At 38.2% G+C, this 22371-nt stretch overlaps 1 protein-coding gene across 17 annotated transcripts in view; it reads left to right on the forward strand.

Annotated features, from left to right (window-relative positions):
• Window positions 1-22102, forward strand: part of nrxn3a (neurexin 3a) — a 173048-nt gene extending 150946 nt beyond the window's left edge. For 6 of the 17 annotated variants that reach the window (XM_069536473.1, XM_069536477.1, XM_069536474.1 and 3 more), the window contains 5 exons: window positions 2403-2574; window positions 6801-6890; window positions 7441-7748; window positions 9276-9366; window positions 19496-22102. In XM_069536473.1, coding sequence (XP_069392574.1) covers window positions 2403-2574; window positions 6801-6890; window positions 7441-7748; window positions 9276-9366; window positions 19496-20436 — 1602 coding nt within the window. In that variant the 3' untranslated portion in view covers window positions 20437-22102. Of the gene's footprint in view, window positions 1-2402; window positions 2575-6800; window positions 6891-7440; window positions 7749-9275; window positions 9367-16258; window positions 17314-19495 lie in introns of those variants that run through there. The other 11 variants (XM_069536475.1, XM_069536478.1, XM_020085070.2 and 8 more) reach the window with 7 other exon arrangements.
• The last annotated feature ends 269 nt before the right edge of the window (window positions 22103-22371 follow it).

Genomic DNA, 22371 nt, shown 5'->3' on the forward strand with positions numbered 1-22371 from the left:
TAAAAATGTGTTTGAAGAAGTGATTATCTCCTCAGGTAAGCCTTTCCAAACCTGAGGGGCCCTGATGGCAAACGCAAGATCACCTTTAAGTTTTCAGCCTGACTTTGGAACAGCAAGGAGGGCACATAAGGGGTCAATAGTTCTGCAATGTAGCTTGGGGCCAGACCATGGCGTGGTTTAAAAGTGATGAGTAAAATCTTAAAATCAATTCTAAAACGGACAGAGAGCCAATGGAGAGAAGCAAGGATCTGGTGATGTGATGCTGCCTTTCAAGACCAGTGAGAAGCCTAGCTGCTGTTTTCTGAACTAGTCGGAGGTGGCAGATTGAATTTCGGCTGATGCCAGAGAGGAGGGGGTTACAGTAGTCAAGTCTAGAGAAGACTAATGCATGAATTACTTTTGCAAGTCTGGGTGTGAAAGTACTGGTTTAATTTTGGAGATGGTTCTGATTTGTACGAAGCAGGACTGGAGTACAGGACTGATAGAATCAATTACCTTCAATACAATTCTGGGATTAGAGTAATTCATTAAAATCAAGTTAGAAAAGAAGGAAGCTCTTAACTGCTGAATGGATGAAGACCATCTGGACCAAAAGGTTCCACCCGTTTCCAGGATTTAAAAATTGTCCAAGAAAGGCACACCACGAGCGGCACAGGCAGAGGACAGCCAGGTGTTCAGGCTAATCAGCCCCGGCCATGTGTGGGAATTGGTCAGGAGATTAAACAGGTGGACAAGGTCCGGTTTGAAGAGTTCAGATTGCTGCTTGGGAACGTCTTTTGTGTCAACATGAATGATAACTCTTGCAACACTGGGGTGGGATTGTATTACGTCTGGAAATTTGTTTGCGATATCACGCACTTGGCACTGGGGAAACTCCAATCCCCACATTTCTAATTAGGGAGTCGCCGATTATTAAAAAAACTAAAATTGAGTAAAAAGTGGTTATTGTAAGAAATCCTAAGAGACTTGGCTGTGTTCAGATCTAAGTGAATTAAATAATCATCATAAACTCCAGAGCAGGTTAAGAGTGCAGTGGCAATGTAGCCCAGTAAGAAGTTTTTCACTACTACTAAATGTTACCTGGATAATTTGCAAATCTTGGTTCGTAGTAATTCCTGAAGAAAAATAATCATTATACATAACGTCCTAGATATTTGTAAGTATTGCCCATATTTATGAATACTAATGCAGCAGGAATATTGACAATAAGGGATAATAGAGCAAACCTTTGAGCTACAGGCCAATTAATTTATTCTTGCAGTTGTTCTTCTTCTCCTTGTTCAATAAACATTATTTTTTTTAAGTATGTTCCTTATTCAACTGAAAAAATAAAACAAACTGTCAGTATAAATAATTCAGGAGGGTGTCACTGCCTAAAGTAAGCAGGACTTTGAAGAGATGTGAGTGTGCGTCTGTGCCTTGGAGTTGGAAAGCGATGTTTTTCTTTCTATTAGTGTGTTTTATTTATTTTTATCATCTGTGGCCTGTTGCTGTCGTGCAGTATCCTGCAGCTCCGGTTTTTGTTCTTTTGCTTTCACAGTACAGTGACAGTACAGAAATAATTGATTTCAAACTGAATTCAACTGGGTGCTGGCACTGCCTGGGGGGGAAAATGTAATAGAATTCAACTTTAAAACTTAAAAACTTCATATCCAGGATTTGCAAACATCCCAGAAAGAAGAGTTATAAAAACCCTGCTGATTACAGAGAAATGTTTTACACATGCATTTTTGTATGAATACAGATTGTACACAACAGTCCAATTCAGCTTTTTGCACATTCTTTTGATGCCTTTGCTGGTGTCTAACTAGATGATGACCTCTGATTCTATGTGATGATCTGTGTTGAGCAATAAAATAATGGCACCCTGCTGGTTCTTCAACCAGGGAAAGTGATATTAATATTAATGGGCCAGTATGTTTGACTGGGAAGTTAACATCAATTTGATAGAGCTTGTTCCAGCAATGAGGCCTCAAACACACTGACTGTGTCCTTGCATTGTGTTGATGTTTCCATGAAGCAATAGTTTAAAGTCAGCATCTCCAGCTCCTCCTATTCAGTTGTCAAAATATAATCACAGCCAATATGTACAGACGTGAAATACGCTGGGTGCTGCAGTTATTAAGTATTTTTATTATTTCACAAGGAAAAAAAATGAAAATGTGTGAGGGTATAGAAACGAAATACGAAAAATAAAAACATTTTATATGTTTTATTCTGGGAGCCCTGTACTAATCGTTATTTGTTTTAGATCACTGGTGGGGGGTGTTTTCATAGAGCGCACATATCAAATTTATGTCCAGGATGATTACTGGTGATGGGGAATAAATAACCCTTCACCCCCTAAACCTTACAGATAAGTTCCACTGTTTATAATAAACAATTGTGTTTTCCCATTTCAGCAACAAGGGAAAATTGGAGTGACGTTCAACATTGGCACCATCGACATCAGTGTGCAAGAAAGCAGTACCCCAGTGAATGATGGGAAGTACCATGTGGTTCGTTTTACCAGGAATGGTGGGAATGCTACGCTGCAGGTGGACAACTGGTCCATCAATGAACACTTTCCAACAGGTAAAACATCAATTCATCAAACTAATCTAAAACTGAGCACCTAAGTAAGAGTATCAGTTAATGATGAAAACTAAATTATTACTGTCAACAAGATATTATATGGCAATAGGATCATGTCATTATGAGTTAGTTGAGAAGGTCACTGGACAGGATGTGCATCCACAAAAAGGGCAACATAATTCAAATGTTTTTGTTCTTGTCTTGTATTTAACTTGTGCATGAGCATACACTTTGTGTGAGCACCTGATGGAGTGTATCTGTCAGTGGCCAAAACTCTGATGTACATTCACTCTTCTTTTTCTGTGCTATAAGACAGCAGGGAAATGATTATTAAAAATAGTCTACTATACAGCAGAAATAAGTATATGGTCCAATTGTGACTTAAAAAATAGAGAAGGATGCAAATACCTGAGCCATTAATAAGATCGATGTGTTAACTAGAATTGGACCTGTGGACTAGATGGGTATATCAAATGTTGCATCTATGTCTCACTTGAGACAGAAAATGCTCCCAAGTGAAACATTACGAGACTTAGACCTAATCGATGAGAGCACAGAGACTGCAGTCCACTTGTTGGCAGTAATGCCCCTTTAAGCTGATTTGCCATCTGCCAATGTGTTTAGAGAGCGAATTGGCACTGCAATGATGCATTGTGATTTTATTTTTCACAACGACCATTCAAATGAAATGTTGCTGCTCTGGCAGTTTTATTTTTCTTAGGGACTAAGTGAGCCATGTCTCCTCTCGTCCTCGCCACAAGGATCTTCTGCACTGTGCGTCTCTTCTCCCCTCCCTCTATTGAGATATATTCTCCTTGATGATGCCAACTTCAGTCAGTAAATTGCATCAGACCCTATAAACGTTCTTCGTCTCTTTATAAACACACTACATATATATATATATCTATATATATATATAGATATATATATCACATTTTACTCATTAATAAAGCACTACAGGTTGAATTGATGTAGGCTACTTTTTAACTGACAAAGTCTCATAATGAAAAGCTTTGGTTTAGCTGGATCACATTAAATTGTTTTAGCAACAAACTCAGGGACAGAAAAACCTGTTGGGTGCGGGTTGGGCTTAGTTCATTTTTAAAATTCAGCCCAAGTGGTGCTCGACTCCAAACTACTGTGATGTCCACTGAAGCATTACACCTCTCCTCTAGCCTGATGTGTCTTTCTGAGAACAGGATGACAGGGAAGAGCAGAAGGATCTGTTAGACTCACCGTGTCTCTTCTCACTTTAGATTTTATGATCAAATGTAGTTGGAGAGCGGACATATTTTTTGGGTAGTGTGTGACCCCCTGTCATCAGTCTGAACTCACAATCAATCTTTACAGAGAATCTTAATTTACAAATGTTGCGTTCTAGAGAAAATTGTCATTTATCTATTACTAATACTTCGTTTTAACATTCAGCCACTTACCTTTCAATACACAACATGTCCTCCCAGAGTTGTTGAAGGGCAATATAAGAGCTTTGCCTCTAGAAACCTGCTGTCAAAACATAAATCAACTGGATCTTCCTCGGTGATCACTGTGTCCTCCACAAAACACTGTCAAAAGTGGAAACAACTGCAAAGGTGATGACAGAGCACAATGATGGATGAGATAAACGCTTTAGCACGATTGTGCAATATTAGGCCTGTAACACAGGCAGATATCATCCAGGGATTGATTGGCTTGAAGAACAGCAGTCAATCATTGTGAAGGTGTGGACGAGTTGAAGTGTAAAGCAAACGTTAAACACACACAGGGACATGCAGAACTTGAGGGGAGAGATCTTCTTTCAGTGAGTAATAATTGCGATAGATAGATTTCCTTAACACATGGGATAATCTTAAATCTGCATTGTAATAAAATGAGTCTAATAAAACTGGCAGGACGGAGATGCTGAAAACCCCTGCAGTCTCTGCTCAAAGACTAAATGACTTCATTTTAACACACATCAGCCCAGTGTCTCAATACTGTTGGATTATCATGGTGGTTCAAGGACATGCCCTTCTGTTTTCCTCCTCCTTTCTTCTGTCTACGGTCTCTTTCCCACCGACACTGAGAGGGGTCCCTGCTGTGTCAGCATGATGGAATTATGACTGTAGTAAACTAGCGACAGTGTTTTCATTTAATCGCGTGGGATTAGATGGCAAAGTCTCAGTGAGCTTCTTATCTGCCTCCCTCACACACAACGCTGAGCCACAACTCCCCAAAGGTTTAATATGTCTTCAAGATTGTGTCTGATAGCGGTAATTGTATTTGTCCTTTTGGGGTATTGGGTGGTGCAGTAAATCCCTGCTCACTGTGTATGGTCTTTATGCCCAGGTGGAATGTTACTCACAGTCCTCCCTCCAGTTTCCGTTTACTATCTATATTTAGATCCTTGTTTTATGTCGTCTACCATCACTCTTCCTTCCTATCACTCTGTAAAAACAAATTAGAAAGACCCATTTCATATCAATTTTCAACTTTTCACTTGCTGTCCCACAGTTCTCTATTTTCCATTAACAAGGCCTCATGGAAACTGCACCTGAATTTAGAGTTCCATCAATCCCATCTCAAGCCCACAAGCAAGGTCACTTCCTCTAGAGAAGTAAAGATTTGACAGAGTCGTCTCAACTCCTTTAGACCTTTAGTGACCTCAGATGTCAGGCATTAGAAAGGTCAGTCAACAATGCCAGCACAGGCTCAGTATCACTTTTTCTCTAAAGTGATAGGTGATCGGTGATAGTTATCACACATGATGGGCTTCAATACTCCCATTTGGAGTTGTTACATAACATTCACTCATGGGGCAAAGCTTGTCGGACATCATCATTTAAAACTCTATCGCCTTTTATGATGCTCCTCATTAGTTGGTTTAGCAAAATATTAAATATTTAAAGACATGGTGCTGAGCCAGCGAATGAAACGTCTTTAAAACTCATCACTGGAGTCTTCATTGCTGGTGGAGTAACACAAAGCTGTGATGATGCTCCAACAGACTGTTGAGAAGAAGCCAAATGTGTGAATATGGTAATCTGAATAAGGGCTGGTCTGATGAAGGACTGGAGATTTGAATGTGTGGTGGGGAGAAATAGATCCCTCCAAAACAGTGCTTTAGAATATTTCCCAGCATTGCAGTCCAGCACCTCTTAGGCATTGAAGTTAGCCATTCTCATCTAACCTAAAATAGTCTGTAAGGTTCCCTGAAGACCAAAGTTAATCACAAATTTCCCCTAAGAAAACATTTGGTCCGCCTGCTATTCCCCTGACAGTCGGAACACGTATGCTTGGCTACTCTTACAGTGGTCAATTGAAGACATTCCTTCATCAGTAACAGGGGGTATCACAATTCAAAGGTGTGTAAGCACTTACAGCAGTAAATGACCAATTCCCTGTTTAAGGCACTGCTGTTCAAACACACTAATCAAACATATCAACGGCAAATGCATATGCTGTCCAGTGACATGCAACTTACGTTATACCCTCAAGTGGTGGGCAATGTATGGTGACATGTCCTCTTATGCCTCTGCCATATTATGATAATCAAGGCCCAGAAAAATGAAGTTGATGATTAACTCTTGTGATGCATGCAAACTACAATAGCAAATCTTTTTGTCTGATTATTTTTTTTATTTCTGTTATTTTGTTATTTTCCTTTTACATTTTTCATAAACTTTCAGTTGTGCTCAGGGATCCTTTCCCCCTGTTTTTTTAAATGGCATTTGGCTAAAAATCAAAACACTCCAATAAAATTGCTTTAAATATTGTTCACCCGCCAGAGTGAGCATGTGTCATCACTGCAAGTGTAGTCACTGCCTGAGGTGAAATACAAATAAAAGCATCTGCCACGTTGCATTCACACAGTTTTCTATGAACATTTTGAATATATTGTATACGTCTGATTGACTTTCAAAATGGCTGAATTAATCAAAGACTCCTAAAAGTGAAGGACCCGAATGTGACCTGACAAATTGTTGCAAGCATTACGCAGTAGTACACAACATACTCTTTTTTTTGTATTTCTTTTCATCCAGATTCTTTCTAATTGATTTCTGTTTCTTTACTTTTCTGTAAAGACTAAAGATCCATGTTGTAACTAAAGCAAGTTTATTTAAAAAAAATAAATCCTTGGATAAAATTATTTAAACATTTTGTAAATGTTTGAGGGGAAAGTGACATGGTGACATAATTCTGATGATCAATAAATGTCTTTATAAATTTCTTCTTAAACTTTGAAGGGAACAGCGACATTGAACGCTATCAAATGGCCAATAAGAAAATTCCTTTCAAATACGCCAGACCAGTAGAAGAGTGGCTGCAAGAGAAAGGTAATTTCAAACAAATATGTTTTTATTTATGTGTTCACAATACTGGTATAATGTTGAAAATATCATCTGCATATATAATGTTTGATTTGAGTTGTTTTATGCTGCTCACTTCAACTCAGAAGATGCCACATTGATGGAACTTATGACTTCTTCATACAAACAAAATACTATTAAACATAGTTTAATTGCTGATATTTACATATCTAACTAAGGACCTAAATAAGTGTAAATGAATGAATGAATAATTGTAAATTAACTCATTATATAATAGAGATGAATCTGTTTTAATATTAAGTTGAGAAGAAATCACTCATTGTTATGAAATGTTATGTTCATGTTATGTGATATTCATGTAGCCACTGAGAGTTGGACTGTAATTGTGTAAGTGCAACAGCCAGTGCAAAGTGGTAGGTCCTGGCTGCACACTGTGTCTGCAACTGAACGCAGCTGCCAACATGGTTCACGTCAACAAATGAACTGTGTAAACAAAAAGGTATATGAAACTGTATTCCTCAGTTGAATACATATTACGTCTGGATTTCTCCTGTAGGGCGGCAGTTGACAATTTTCAACACTCAAGCAACTGTCGCAATTGGAGGTAGTGATCGCAGCCGGCCCTTTCAGGGCCAACTGTCTGGCCTTTACTACAATGGCCTCAAGGTGTTGAACATGGCTGCTGAGGGTAACCCTAACATCAAGATCAACGGCAGTGTGAGGTTGGTAGGTGATGTGCCCAGTGTGGCAGGTTCAGCCAGGACCACGGCCCTGCCCCCAGAGATGTCCACAACCTTCATTGAAACGACTACCATGATGTCCACCACGACCACAAGGAAACACAGGTCCTCCTCAACTGTACAGGTATTGGCAAACTTCCATTATAACTTTACAAAAAGGGATCAGACATATGATGGGAGGCATTCTCAGTATCCCTTGAAGAAAAAAATCAACAATTAATGCAATCCAAAAGTAAAATAGCCTGCTTGAAGTTGACTTTAGACCAATGAAGAGCAACAGCCATGTGTGTTGTTGCAATTGTTGCCTTCACTTGGGGCTCTTGTTTACAAAATGCAAAGTCATATACATGTAGCTTGGCATTCAAGGGGTTAACTCAAGCACCATTACTATGCAAAGGCAGTAGACACTATTCTGCTCACGTTATTGTTGGCATATGGAAGTCACAGAAGCTAATGGTGTCACAAGCTAGACGACAGGTAGCATAATACATAGGATGCAACTACAGACAGAAAAGATGAGGCCATTGGTAACATTGTCCTCAGGGGGGCAACACTACAGAGAAAATGACTCAGAACAATATATTAATTTACCATCCAATGAGAAATTAACTTCCATGATCGCAGCCATTTCTGAAAATGTTAACAAACAAGACAAAATGTCCGAGTTTGTGAGTACCACATACATGGACTCCTCTTGACATGTTTGTATACTATACTATATATAGTCAACTTTTCATTGGCAAACCAATCTGAGGCTTTTATTGTTGGTCAGCCATGGCAAACGTGCTTTGATACAAGAGCTTTCCGAGGCCAGTTTGTTTCGTAAGACACCCGAGAAGTTCATAAAAACTATGACAAAAACAAGAATAATGACAAAATGTAATACATTTTTCTTCAAGGATCAAAGCTGAAGGATCATGTGAAGGTCTTGCTTTAACCAGAAGTCTTATTCAACAGCCTGAATCCTGATTCATCAAACAGTTTCCCTCTTATGTCCAGAAGATGATTCAGCTGCAAAGTCCTGTGTATGTCAGTAATGTTAGAAGATGCTGCCTGTTCTTGAAATAAACAGATGGATTGAATTAATCCACTGAGAATCAAATGAGAGGAAGAAAAAAAAAAACTATTTATGAAAGCATGCAGATAGCACAAAGCCATTGAAATATGTAAGCTAATGTATCTGTAAGGTGCTGTGAATTTGGAGGCAAGATTTATATTATTTTCCGTCAGCTGTCTTCAGTGTTTCTATAAGAATGAGTCAGGAAGTTTAAGACAAAAAGACAAAACCACTAGTCAAGTGTCACTGACCACAGAGAAAGTTCAAGGAGGACATTCACATCTGAAACCAGAGATCCTTTTTACAGATGGATCTAGGTTACCTTCCTCATATATGACCCCATTAGGGTCATGTGATATCATCCGAGCCATCTCCATGGCAACTGAACAAACCCATTTAAACTATGGGGGACACTTAAGATATTTTTGTCACAAAATTGTTTCCAAGATCAAAGCCAGGTTAAAGTCCTCACCTTCTAACTTCCTATGTACATTTCCCCTCGTCTTTTCTTGTCCTCTTTGTGTTGTGTTCTTTGTGTTTGGGTATCTTTGCTGCGACTGTGACCTCCTGACGACCTACGTTGTGGCCATGAAGCACCCGTCAGATGACATAGTGTCATCCGCAGAGTGTTCGAGTGATGACGAAGATCTGGAGGAGTGCGAAACTGGCCATGCAGGTGGGCTAGGTTAGTTTGCATTTGCTTGCTTTCTTTGTGCTTTCACTCATCTCTGCACCAGAGGATAAATACGTCCTCAAAAGCATCACACCCCCATGGTTAGACAAAGTGTAACTTCATCAAAACAGCCAGCGTGGTAATCGTAAGTATTGGTAAGAAAGCTGCACTGTGCCTTAACTAATCCAAGGAAAGCTGGATGATTAAATGTAAAGTGCAAATTCAAATAACAGTGCAATTATTATGTTGCTAGTTGAGACCAGTAACAGAGAAGGTAATTAATTAATATCATGAGCTACACTTGCACATGGGGTCTTCCAAAGTAGTTAACATGGTCACCAGTGCACATACAGATTTTGTCTGCTAAGAGGAATAATGAGGGTTAGCACATGTCATCATTAAAGTGCAAAATCTGAATGATGGTGAACCATGTTCTCTGCACTGATGCTGCAACATGTGTTTGAGTCCATCCACTGCTCTGCAAACTTTCATCTTTAAAATAACACACATTTGACTGTGTCTTTAAAAATCTAAAATCTTTTCAGCTAAATATTCAGCGTGTTGTCTCGACCACATTGATACATTTTTATTTTTCATTTACATTTTTTTTTTCCATATTTAGAGGCTTGTGTTACTTGTAATAGAGAACAGATATCATTGAATTTCTGTGTACAAGCTTCATTTCTTTTCGGGTCATACTTTTGCTTTTTTAGGTGTACTTGTTATTCTGTCTTTTTTGAATCAAAATATTTCAGGAAAATTCTAAAATGTTCCAGAATTATGATACCTCAATAAATTTGAAAGAATTTGGGAATTTCCGTATTTGAATTTTTAATTATAAATTAAAAATAGGCCCTTTCTTTCTTTCTACATATTTTACTTACAAACATAGTTTTAAGAAATAATGTTTATTTGATTGCTCTCATAAGTTTTTTTCTTCATAAAATCCAATCGAGTAGCTTTAACTCATCTATGCACCAAAGTGCTGCTGTTGGGTGTAAATATTTTGTCATTCTCTCTAGTAATATGTCATATCACAATCAAGACAGTAAAGGACAAAGATTTAATATCATATAAAATTATAATTATACATTCTATTTCTCAGACTTTTAGCTCAGGAATATTTTTCTTCTAATTTGATGAAGCTGTGTTAACAAAGCTAGATGGAATGATTGTGAGTGAATGCCCCTCCATGACAGGTAAAGAAGAATGTTTGCTTTATTTTAGGGAACATTGTCCAATTGTTATTTCCCTTTTTTATTTGTTATTTGTCTCGATTCTTAATGATAACATTTTGACACATGCTGGCTGAGAGTCTTAGTGCTGTCTGCCGGCTTCTCGTTGATGAAGGCCATTCCCAAATTTTTTCAAAGAGCGCAAAAGGTTGCGGTGTCGACAGAATCAAAGCTGTGCTGTTTAGCCTGAGATTCACACTGGGATTTGTGAAGAAAGACAAAGACAGGGCCCCAGTCATCCAGTCATGTGTTTACACAGAAATTCACACCATTCTAACACCTAACATCATGTTGACGTTGACAGTGGCATGCTTTGATTTCAAGTTTCCTTTGTTCTTTTTGGGAGTCACTGCTATATCCTGTTTAGGTTTTCTATTTCTCTCTTGTTTTTGTGACATGATTGCCGTCTATTCGCCATTTATCCAGAAACACATTTGTGTATTTTGGTCTTATCATGTGTGGCATGATGTTTTGGTGGGTGTTAATCGTTTCCACATATAGTCTGGAGTACCATGTGGCTTTGTACCATGCAGCTTTTAATAATAACATCTTTTTTTTTCCGAAGCAAATGAAAAGGCAAAAAAATGTTTTCTTGCCATCAATGTTTTTTGTCTTGGACATGAAAACTTCCTATATGACAAACAGCTATAGATAAAAAGTGATGTACGATCTTAATTCTTTAATCCCTCCCTATTTTACTCCTTTACTTCATTTTAACATATTCCAATGTGGATGGCAAAAAAAGATTATTTTTGCCACAAATTCTTGTCTTTCCACTTTAATTTCCATCATATCATAATTTTGTGAACTCTAAAGATCTCTCTTCAGGGTCACTTCTTTGCATGCTGTTTGAGGCTTGACACCACCATGCCACCCCTTCACACCCCCACCCCCTAACATTTAGACCAACTTGGTTGCTTTGTCTGCACTCCTGTTTAAGTTGGAATTTATTTTAAAATATTTTTCTTGTTTTGTTTGGGCGGTCGTAGCGTCATCAAATGTCTTGGAATGTCGTCTTACCCACACTGCATTTATTTAGTTTGTGTGGCTGTTTGGAGAAGTTATCCAGTGATTCTGTGCTCTGTTGTGAATCCGTCTTCTCACAGTTTATTTCATAAGATGGCAATGAGCCCTAAAACTTTTGAATGATGAACAAGTACACAAGTTCTAATTCATTCAACATGACCTCAGTAGAAAAACACCCATGGCCAATAATGCACATAAAACACATGCTGACACAGTCACTGACAATATACAGTATATAATAATACAAACCTATTTAACAAGATACTGTTTTAAAATGCAGTTTCAAATAAACAAAAATCACAAATCTTTATGTCTGCAGTAAACCTGCTAAATCATAAAAAGTGTGTCCACAATTCCCTTTCAGGTTGTTTCCTCTTAAAGAACTGAAATGCTTTAAAAAAAAATGGGAGCAAAACTTCCCATCATTTGGTATTGCCAACAAACAATGTTTTGGTTCCACAAAAAAAAAAAAAATCCCATTATCAATCAACACAGAGTGACACACCTCAAACCTTATATAAACTGAAAAAAAACACTGTCCTATGTAAGGCGCCCTCTTAGTTGAAATGAACCTCCTCAGTGATAAATTATATTTTATATTATATCCCCCTGTATACCTCGGGGAAAAAAATCAATATTCTCAGCCAACACATGAAGACAATATTTGCACTGAGACAAAAACACCAGCGAGGTAACACTATAGCCACACACTAATTAGTAACAATGGCCTGAATGTGAAATGTGAAAGGAGTCACTCATAGTGACGACCCTACAGAGAATTATCACTGCACTCTGCAGCTTCCCCGAGAGACAGACACTAACCATTGAACACACTGGACTGTTAGCAGTTAAAGAGCCAGGTGATTCTGTCAGGAGTATGAACAGAGACAAAACACTCTGATAAAATGTAGTGAATATTGGTTTTCTATTTATCAGGAGGACCACAAACACAACGCCAAGGTATTAATAATGCAACATAATGACTGACTGTGATAAGGCGCACACACAGGAGATCAGTATTATGACCTTATTAGCATGATAAGGCCATGAAATACAGTTAGATAGCTGAGACATTTATTACAGCTTCTCTGCCAATGTCTTTACAAAATAAATGGTTTCATTATCAGCGGCACAGTCACACTAACTCAGTCATGAGTGCCTTAGCATCCTAGACATATCAGGCCAATGAGTTCCTTACAGTGACGAACATCTACCTACTAAATCCACAAACGTCTGTCTGTATGTGGAACACACTCGTTTTGTTGCCGCTATGCTTTACAATGAGCTGCATTACATAGCTTTTATTATGAAAAGTTGTAAACTTGGGTCTGAAGATTGCTCAACAGACAGCTGAAATAGCTGACATGTATTTTATGAAAAATAACTGGCCTACAGTACCTGTTTTTTCTTGCATGTAAATAATACAGACCATTTACCTTTGACAACATTGACAAACAAGTCATTCATTAACAGACAACTGATAGCACCTTTATCCATAGCAAGAGGTTTCTAAGTAATTAATTAATCAATCATTTAACTACCCACTTAATAGCAATATAATCTGCCTTACACACAAATTGTGTTGGTGAACCGGCCCTATTAATAAATCAAGTGAGACATCCACCAGTATAGACCATTCCCTACAGCCCACCATGAGGTTTATGCATTTCCTGCCTACTGTTCAATCACTAGTCTCTACTCATCTTCACTTGCGCATTGAGGTGTCAGACATGTGCCATCTTATGGAATTCTTCTCTGATTCAAATTTTGACCTACGTGGAAAAAACACATGTAGGTTGCATTTGATAAAATATTAAACTCATGTCAAAAGACACATGGGGTTAAAGCTGGTATCCATAATATTCTTCAGTCAATGAATGTTTATGTATCTCTCTAAATTGTGAAGTAATCCTTAAACTAAAGCATTAAACAAACCGCAGCCTGAGTGCTGCTGCTCTGATACTGGTTTACCGTTCTGATGGTGCATCTGTGCGGTGTTTCCATGCCCTCCGCATGTGCAGTAAATTAGGCATTGTTAACTTTTTTATGTTGTAATAATGCCATTATATAATGACATCATCATGCCCTATCTATAGTCTAGGATGTAATCCTATTGTATGCAGAGTGCAGAGGTACCCGCAAAAAGGCTTTTACATAACACCACCAAATGTGACAGGGAATGATTTTCTGATCATGATCAAATAGTAAAAGCTTTATATTGCCTCCCTAGATCTATTGTTTGCAGAGATACACTGTATGGACTAAAGTATTGGGACACACCTCTTAATCATCTAGTTCAGGTGTTTCATTCAGTCTCATTGCCATTGGTTGGACTGGGCCACTTAGTTCCAGTGATGGGAGATCTTGATGCTTCAGCTTACCAAGATATTCTACAATTCTATGCCTCCAACTTTGTGGGAACAGTTTGGTTAAGGCCATTTTCTGTTCCAGCATGACTCCCTTGTGCACAAAGCAAGGTTTCATAAAATCACAGTTGGGTGAGTTTGCTGTGGAAGAACTTGACAGGCCCACACAGAGCCCTGATCTTAACCCCCTCATACACCTTTGGGAGGAACTAGAACAGAGATTTACCAACCAGGCCCTCTCGTCTAACGTCAATGTCTGACCTCACAATGCTCTTCTGGATGAATGGGCAAAAGATTAGAAGCTGTTATAGCTGCAAGGGGGAACCAACTATATATTGATGCCTGTGGACTTAGATTGGATGTCATAAAAGCTCCTGTAGGTGTAATGTGTACGAGTCCCAATACCTTTGTCCATTTAGTGTATCTTGAAAAATTTATTTTTAGATCATGTTTTTTTTGTTTGTCCTTGAACTTGACCTCTAATTGATTAGCTCCAAAACTGAATCTGTAGATAGCCTCTACAGAAACATTCCCACCAAGTTTGGTTATAATCTGTCCCTGTTGAACTATTTTGTACAAACACAGACAGACGGAGTGAAAACAATACCCTACTTCTGGCTACCTCACTTTGTAAAAAGTTGGACCAACTATAAACTGCTGTTCAGAAATATTCATGAACTGACATGTTGCTTCTCACCTTTCATGGTTGGATGATGGCGGTAATTGAAGCACTACATATTCAGTGTTTTTATTTTCGTGCATCAAATTCAAGCACTCCCATCAACCCCCTGATTTGGAGCCAGGTTCCCTGGTTGGAACAGGTTTTAGCTTTGGCAGGTTTGGATAAACTACAAGCTGCCACCTTTGGAGCATGCCCTCCACTAGTGCACAGTGTTTATGGATATCAGCATTAAGCTTGTCTTTGACTCTTCATCCTACTTTGAATCCTAAATAAACTGCATTCCACATGTAGCACATAACACAGTATTACCAATATTTGTTTGTTTTGTGTTTTCAGTTTCCCCCACTGCTATGAGTTAATCCTGAGCTGTGTCCCAATTGCATACTGCATACAAAATCTTACTTGGGTTTTCTGGGTGGGGGGGGTTGGAGTAAGCAGTGCGTTCATACTACAAACTGGATTCACTTAATGAGTGCGGTGATAATGGATACTATTGTGTCCAAGGAGAGAACTGACCGTAGCTTTACAAAGTTGCAGTTGGACAGTCTGCATGCATGTTTAATCACATCACGGTTCTTGCCAGTTCAAACTTTCACATGACCTCAGTAATCAATTGGTTTTTATAGCAATGGGATTGGGACACAGTGTCCGTCTCCTAATTTTATAACATCGGTCAGCCTTACCTGCCCTCAGTTTGCTGTGTTGTTTCTTTTCTACTCTCCCTAAATGCAACTTACTTTAAGCATGCATCAACATCCTGCAGTACGACTAAAACGAAACCAAAAATGAATAATAGTAACCCATTCTCAGCCAGTACCGTCTCCCTCTAATGTACACCCAGACTGCACGGCCGGTTCATGTTTAAAGACTAACATTACAGATTTGTCATCCAGAAAGGCATGAGAGAGGAGCCCGTCCTCGAGTCGAGTGCCTCTCTCACCGTGTCTGTTTCCTATTGTGTGCATCTGGTTGTAGTGTGTGCAAAATTTTAAATGGCTTTGTTCTTTCATCTTAACACATATCATTTGGTAGTTTTAACTGGTCATACTTTTTGCATTTATCCAATTGATCGCTGGCATTTTGGTTCTGATTATGGTTTTTGGCTTATTAAGTATGTTTGGTTTGTTTTTTTGTCAATCAGATAATATTCAAATGACAGTGTGGAATATTTTTTGATATAATTTGACTTTGTGATTTGGAACTACTTCAGTGACTAACTTGTGCGTTTTATTCCCTCCAGTACTATTTCGTGGCAAATATTGAATCGAAAAAAAAAAAAGGAAAAGGTCAAACATATGCGCAATCATCTCAACCACTGGTGTTTTTTTAATTGTAAGCCCAAGCCCACAAATTAGTAGATGAAGCAGTTCCAGATCTACTTCTCACATACCTTCCATTTCTTTCAGATTTCTTTAACAAATTAATCTTTGCTGAATAATATTTTGACTGTAAGACAAAAAACAAATGAATTGCATGGCTAAGAAGTTGCAGTTTAGGGTTTGTCAGACTTGTCAGTGTTAGATTTCTTCTGTTCTTTTCTGTAGATGGGCATGTATATTGCTCATTGTTTGTATATCCCCATCCCTTCCTTACAGCCAAAAGCTCTAATGCCGCCCGACCGCTTCGTACTGCCTTTACATGGACATGGCAACTGACTTACACTGTCACCCTCATCACCCTCATTTCCTATGTAGTGTGTTCATAGGTCCCACCCCTTCTTCACCTTCTCCCTTGTCTTTAGAGATATGAAAATATGAAAGTCATCTATCCATTCTACACTAAAGAACAAATGACAATTTAAGCAAAAACTGTAACATGAATAGATTTTAGATAATATTGAAGTCTATTGCAATGAAAAAAAAATGTAGATACACATTTTTTTGTAAAAGGAAATTATTTACCAGGAAAAAGAAAAACACAGAAAAAAAAACAGAATTATGGTGTTTATTTTTTATGTTATGTGGTGTGGATGTATGTGTTGTTGCCTCCCTGTACCGTCATGTTTTAAGATAGAACACACTCTACAATGGATAAAAATGATATTTAACGGTACCAAGTGGCTATCCAACAGTCTTACACAACCTTTCCTTTGTAAATTCTTTTCTTCATGCCTAAATCATGCGGGCAATTTGTTGATGTAAGTTGACAATATACAATACATATATTTTCCTTCTTGTTGAATTGTTTGTTTTGGTCTTTGTTTTGAAGATGCAGTTTGTAAATTGTGAGGAATGTTCATTCTAATGTATCTCACACTTAAAGCAAAGTGTGTAATCGACACCCTATAGACTCAATGAAAGAAAAATCAAGAATTAAATGAACCACTTAAAGAATAAATTACTATGACATTAAATGCACAAAAAATACTTTTGTATCAGTACCCAATATTAATTGACATTCCTGTTGAATTTTCATTTTTTTAAATACAGTTACTAATTTTTTCTTTACAAACACAAAATGTTACATGTACTACTTCTAAGAAATATTGATTAAATCTGAGAAGATGTGCTCTCACAAACATCCGTGCAAAGCAGCACTTTTCCAAGATTTCAAACTGCATCTTCGATCAAGCTGTGAAAACTGACAACTGAATCTTTAATTGTGTGTTATTGTTTGAAATCATAGAATAAAATGGCATTTGTTTGATCTACGGAGTTGTGTGCTTGTGAATGTATGTGTTGTCTTTGTGTGACAATATGTCGGTTACGTATTCCTTTTTTTTTTTTATTGTTATGGAGTCTGGAATGTGCAGCAAAGATTCAGTATGCACATGCTTGATGGCAGTGGATATTTTTCTTGTCGATGGTAAAATGAATGTTCACTCCAATGGCACCTCCATGATAAGTCAATCAAACGTTTCACTTCAACATGGGTTTTCAGCGTCTTTTAATCCTTGTGTCAAGTTAGAAACAAGAGTTGCATCCGGCCGGCACTGAAAGAAGCCATGCTGGTGTGAAAACACACCATTTGCACTCTCAACACTTAATACAAGATATGCAAAGTCTGAGGAGAAGAATTTCTGGTAAATGGATGAAAAAATATCAAGTGTTACAGTGCATCGTAATTACAATGTTAAAATTTCAGTCTTTTCCAGACTCTTTGTTGTTGCAAATTTATTAAGCCATGATTGAAGGTATTAGTCCATTCTGACCACTTTGTAGCAGCCACGCCTGATGGGCCATCATGTGGTTTTCATAGAAGACAACATCATTATTTAGAATCAAGTCAAACTAGATACTAGAATTATTTTTGCTTTGCCACAGTGACCACATGAAGCAAGGAATACTCAGTAATTCAGTTAACTTATTTTACATGCTGCTGTAATATCATTAAGCTCCAAATACCAACGCACTAATTGGTTTGACAATTGCTATTTGTTAGAAATTACCAACAATGTTTTTGCACTGTACATACAAAGTTGGCGAGCACAAAGAAACTTTCATCAGCAAGACTTTGAAAACTGTTCAAGCTGCATAATTAAACCGAAGTTTGTTTGTTTGATGAGCAGGTACATATCTGAAATTGATTTGTAAGGTTATTTTCTAACTGTAAGTCCAGTAGTTCATAAGGAGTGAGCATTCAGGTGACTTTGTCTAGACCTTAAGGTTAAGTTACAACAGGTTTTTCTTGGTCACAGAGCTGCTCTTAGGGAAAAAAAGCAATCAAGGAGAAAGGAGGAAACCAGAATATGTGATGACTAGTGTTCCCTGTTTGCTGGTTAATTGACCTTTCACCATCTGGAATGCCTTGGTGATGCAAACATGAACTAATGTGGCCTGATTCATGAAATTTAAATCTGACTTACAATCAAACTAGTATGCAGAAATGTGTTTTGTGGTGAATGTTAGGTCATGATTATGAATCATTTGTTTTAATTTCTAAATTCAGATGATTTGCACATGGCAATAAGGGCAGATTACTTTTTATTTAATCATTGGGTTCATAACTGATTTAATGAATGAACTTGCCTGCGATGTGCATCCCATTTTAAATCAACCCCACTTGAAATTGGAGATCTGTATCAAGATGCAGCGGTTTTCCTCATCTTTCTCTTTTTCACGTACAATTTGAGGTGAAGTGGCCACACAGCCAAAGAACAGCTCTGCATCTGAGAAATGTTTGTAGAACTATAACTGCAGCGGTCTGACCTGTGAAAGAAAACAAGAGGTTTAAGATGATGTGAGAGCCACTGAGAAGTGACGCTGCTGACAGCATGTCCTTTCTTTTAGGATATAATCTGTTTTAACAATACATTTATCTAATTTAGTGTTGCTGCTCATTCTTTCAAATTAGAGTTGTTCTTAATATTCACATTTTATTTAATTATTAAATGAAAGGAAAAACAAAAGGAATAGCATTGACAATCTCTATCTGTTGACTAAAACACTTTAAACCCTTTGAGTTCAGCTTGAATATTTCCTGTAATTAAGCAACCTACTGCAGAATAAACAATCCGCTTCCTGTTTACACACGTCTAGTGTACATAAATGGTCACGTGATATGAGTTTTCAGGCGTGTTAGTGTAGACAGAGATCATTTCTGATATAGAACACTGTTTGATATGAAAATGAGAAAGGATAAGATATACCCAGAGTGAGCATGTTGACCATAAAGTAAACTTTGCTCTATCTTTCTGGCTCATCCTCGCAGAACTCTTAAACCTTTTGAAATTTATACTAGAAATATGTCACTTTACTTTTGATATGCCAGGTTTATTGATTGATTTTGGTTTTAGTCATTGCCTGCTGTGTTTTCTTGTCCAGATGTGTCTAATATTGCATATTTCATAAAACTCCCATGCTGCCTACTAACCTGTCTGTCTCTAACCCCAGGAGCTGAGTTAGTCATCCCAGAACTTGAGGATCCATTAGCGCACCCCTCTGTAGCTCCTCGTGCACCCTTCATTCCCACTCCCTCAACCCACCACCCACTCCTCACCATTATTGAGACCACCAAAGAGTCCCTGTCCAAGGCCACTGAGGCGGGGGTACCTTGCTTGTCGGACCGAGGCAGCGATGATTGTGATGATGATGGCTTGGTGATATCGGGGTATGGCTCTGGGGAAGCATTCAAGTCTAACCTGCCCCCTACTGATGATGAAGATTTTTACTCGACCTTCTCCTTGGTAACAGATAAGACCTTGTCCACGTCAGGCTTTGAAGGTGGCTACAAAGCTGACACGCCCAAGACTTTTAGACCTAACAAACCTTCAGTCTCCAGACGCAGTAGGACTACCGCTACCGCCATACTACTAACCGCCGACCAGAGCCGCACCACCGCCACATCTGCCTCCACCGCAACCCTCCACAATGCTCCGGCCAAACAGCCGGCCGGCAAAATGAATAACCGCGAGCTAAAACCCCAGCCCAACCTAGTGTTGCTTACATTGCCCACATCCTTTGAGGTAGACAGCACCAAGCTGAGGGGCCCATTAATAACCTCCCCAATGTTCCGTAATATACCCACAGCACACCCCACAGAGCCGGGCGTCAGGCGAGTTCCAGGGCCCTCGGAAGTGGTCCGTGAATCTAGCAGCACCACCGGGATGGTCATCGGAATAGTGGCGGCCGCTGCCCTGTGCATCCTCATCCTCCTGTATGCCATGTATAAGTACAGGAACAGGGATGAAGGCTCCTACCAGGTGGACGAGAGCAGGAACTACATAACCAACTCAGCTGTGCAAAGCAATGGCACTGTGATGAAGGACAAACAGCAGAGCTTGAAAGGCAGCAACAAGAAACAGAAAAATAAGGATAAGGAGTATTATGTGTGACTGTGAGACTTTGATGAACACAAGTGAATGAAGGAAGAAAGCACTAAGAGAACATTTACTTATCAGTTTCCTTGCGAGGAGCTATGACAAATGATGGTATTAACATGGAACTTGAATAATCTTATACTGTGCTGAGTAGATGAACTGATGAAATGTACTGTAATATAAAGCACACTTACTATTGTAAGCATAACGACAAGGCTAAATAGCAACTTTAGAGATCTTACACTTCTATCTGGTCAGAGACGTTATCAGTATAGAAATATTTCACAGCTACACCATTCTCCTAAGTGACTTTTAGAGCTATGTGATCCTTGGCATTAAACAAAAAAAACCTTTTTGTAAAATTCTTAATGGCAAAAGGCTCATAATCTTCTACATTTTCAGCATGTAAGCAACATGTAGTGCTTTAAAACGAGAGGGTCAGGCACATGATCACTGTAAAAGTAAAAAAGGACTGCTGTACCAGAATATGACAAATTTCTATGGTTTATACATAATACAAGTGTGGTGTCTTACTTATTTTTTGCTTCAAGCAAAATGGAAAAAAATGACAAAAAGAACAACAAGGAAAAAATACTGTTTCTGTGTATAAAATGAAACCAAGTGAGTAAATTGCTGTGGGCAGAGCTCAGAATCGGTTCTGCTCTGGCATCTGATTCATCACAACTATTCTCATTTTTTTGTCGGACAGAGCGACTGTCAGCTCTGTGGAAAGAAGTGGCAGGTTCTGTTAGTAAAAGGCAACTTATTGTGAGATGCATGCCATCCTACTTCTACAGTAAAGTACAGTATGATAACAGTCCAGTATACAGTGTTTGACTTGGACCACATTCTCTTTAATGCCAAAACACGTTGTCATCAAATCAGAGCGCTCAGCCCAATTCCCCTCTTTCAGAACCCTTCAAACTTTCAACCATGGGAAAAAAAACAACCATCTCTTAAAGAAAAGGTCTATTATTGGTGCACAACCAAGTGGTAGTTTTATCTTTTTGACAAACTGTATGTTGGTTCATTGCCTATATCGTTTTTCTATGGAGGTGTCAGGACGAAGACAAATGCAGTACTACAACAACTGTTAACAGATGTGTATACAAAAATAAATCAAATGTTGAAAGTGTGAATTCTATCTGCTGTCACAGTCAGCTGTGTCAAAAAAAACACCAGAAATTTGTTTACATATTTTATTACACACTAGCTGTTGTACTTTGTAGGTAGGAAATTGTACATATACCATGACAGTTGTAATTTTTTAGTACCTCTATTGTACAGACTGAACATATGGTTTATCAGCGTATTTGACATGATGAAATCTATTAACTGTTACTTTACATGGAGAAAGACTTTAATCAGAATGTGGAGAATCATATTGATATTCATAAAGAATAAAAATGTATTGTTAGCCTAGAGATCTAACCAGAGATGTTTCTAAAGTTGCATGAATATTTAACTACTTGCAGTTGTCCAACAAATACAAGGTGCCCTTCCTTCTGTATTATGGCTTTCTTGTTCTGGGTTCCACTAGTGTCATTTATTTTTGAATAAAGAATAAAGTCAGAGTTATGACAAAGACAGAGAGACAGAGGCTATAATGGGTGGGGCTTTACAGTTCTTTTTTAATAAAAAGCTAAAATGGTGTCTTTTAGGTGTGACTGCTCACCTCAAATCATTGTCTTGTCACTTCTTTATCATGACTTAACATCTTGTTTTGACACATTTTGATACCGCCCCTTTCGTTTTCCATTTTATTCCATTTACATTCAGAGATGTGGTGAGTGTGAGTCTTTTTTTCTTGCCATGGGATTCACATATTTATGTTACAATTGTTACGTTTCCCTTTATTCATCAGTTTCATAACAAACCAAACATTCTTTTTTTCTCTTAAATTACACTGTAGTCGCTGGATAAACTGAATTCTGTGCTGTCTCATGGCGA

Source organism: Paralichthys olivaceus, chromosome 12 (genome assembly GCF_024713975.1).
Source record: "Paralichthys olivaceus isolate ysfri-2021 chromosome 12, ASM2471397v2, whole genome shotgun sequence".
NCBI classification, from domain to species: domain Eukaryota; kingdom Metazoa; phylum Chordata; class Actinopteri; order Pleuronectiformes; family Paralichthyidae; genus Paralichthys; species Paralichthys olivaceus.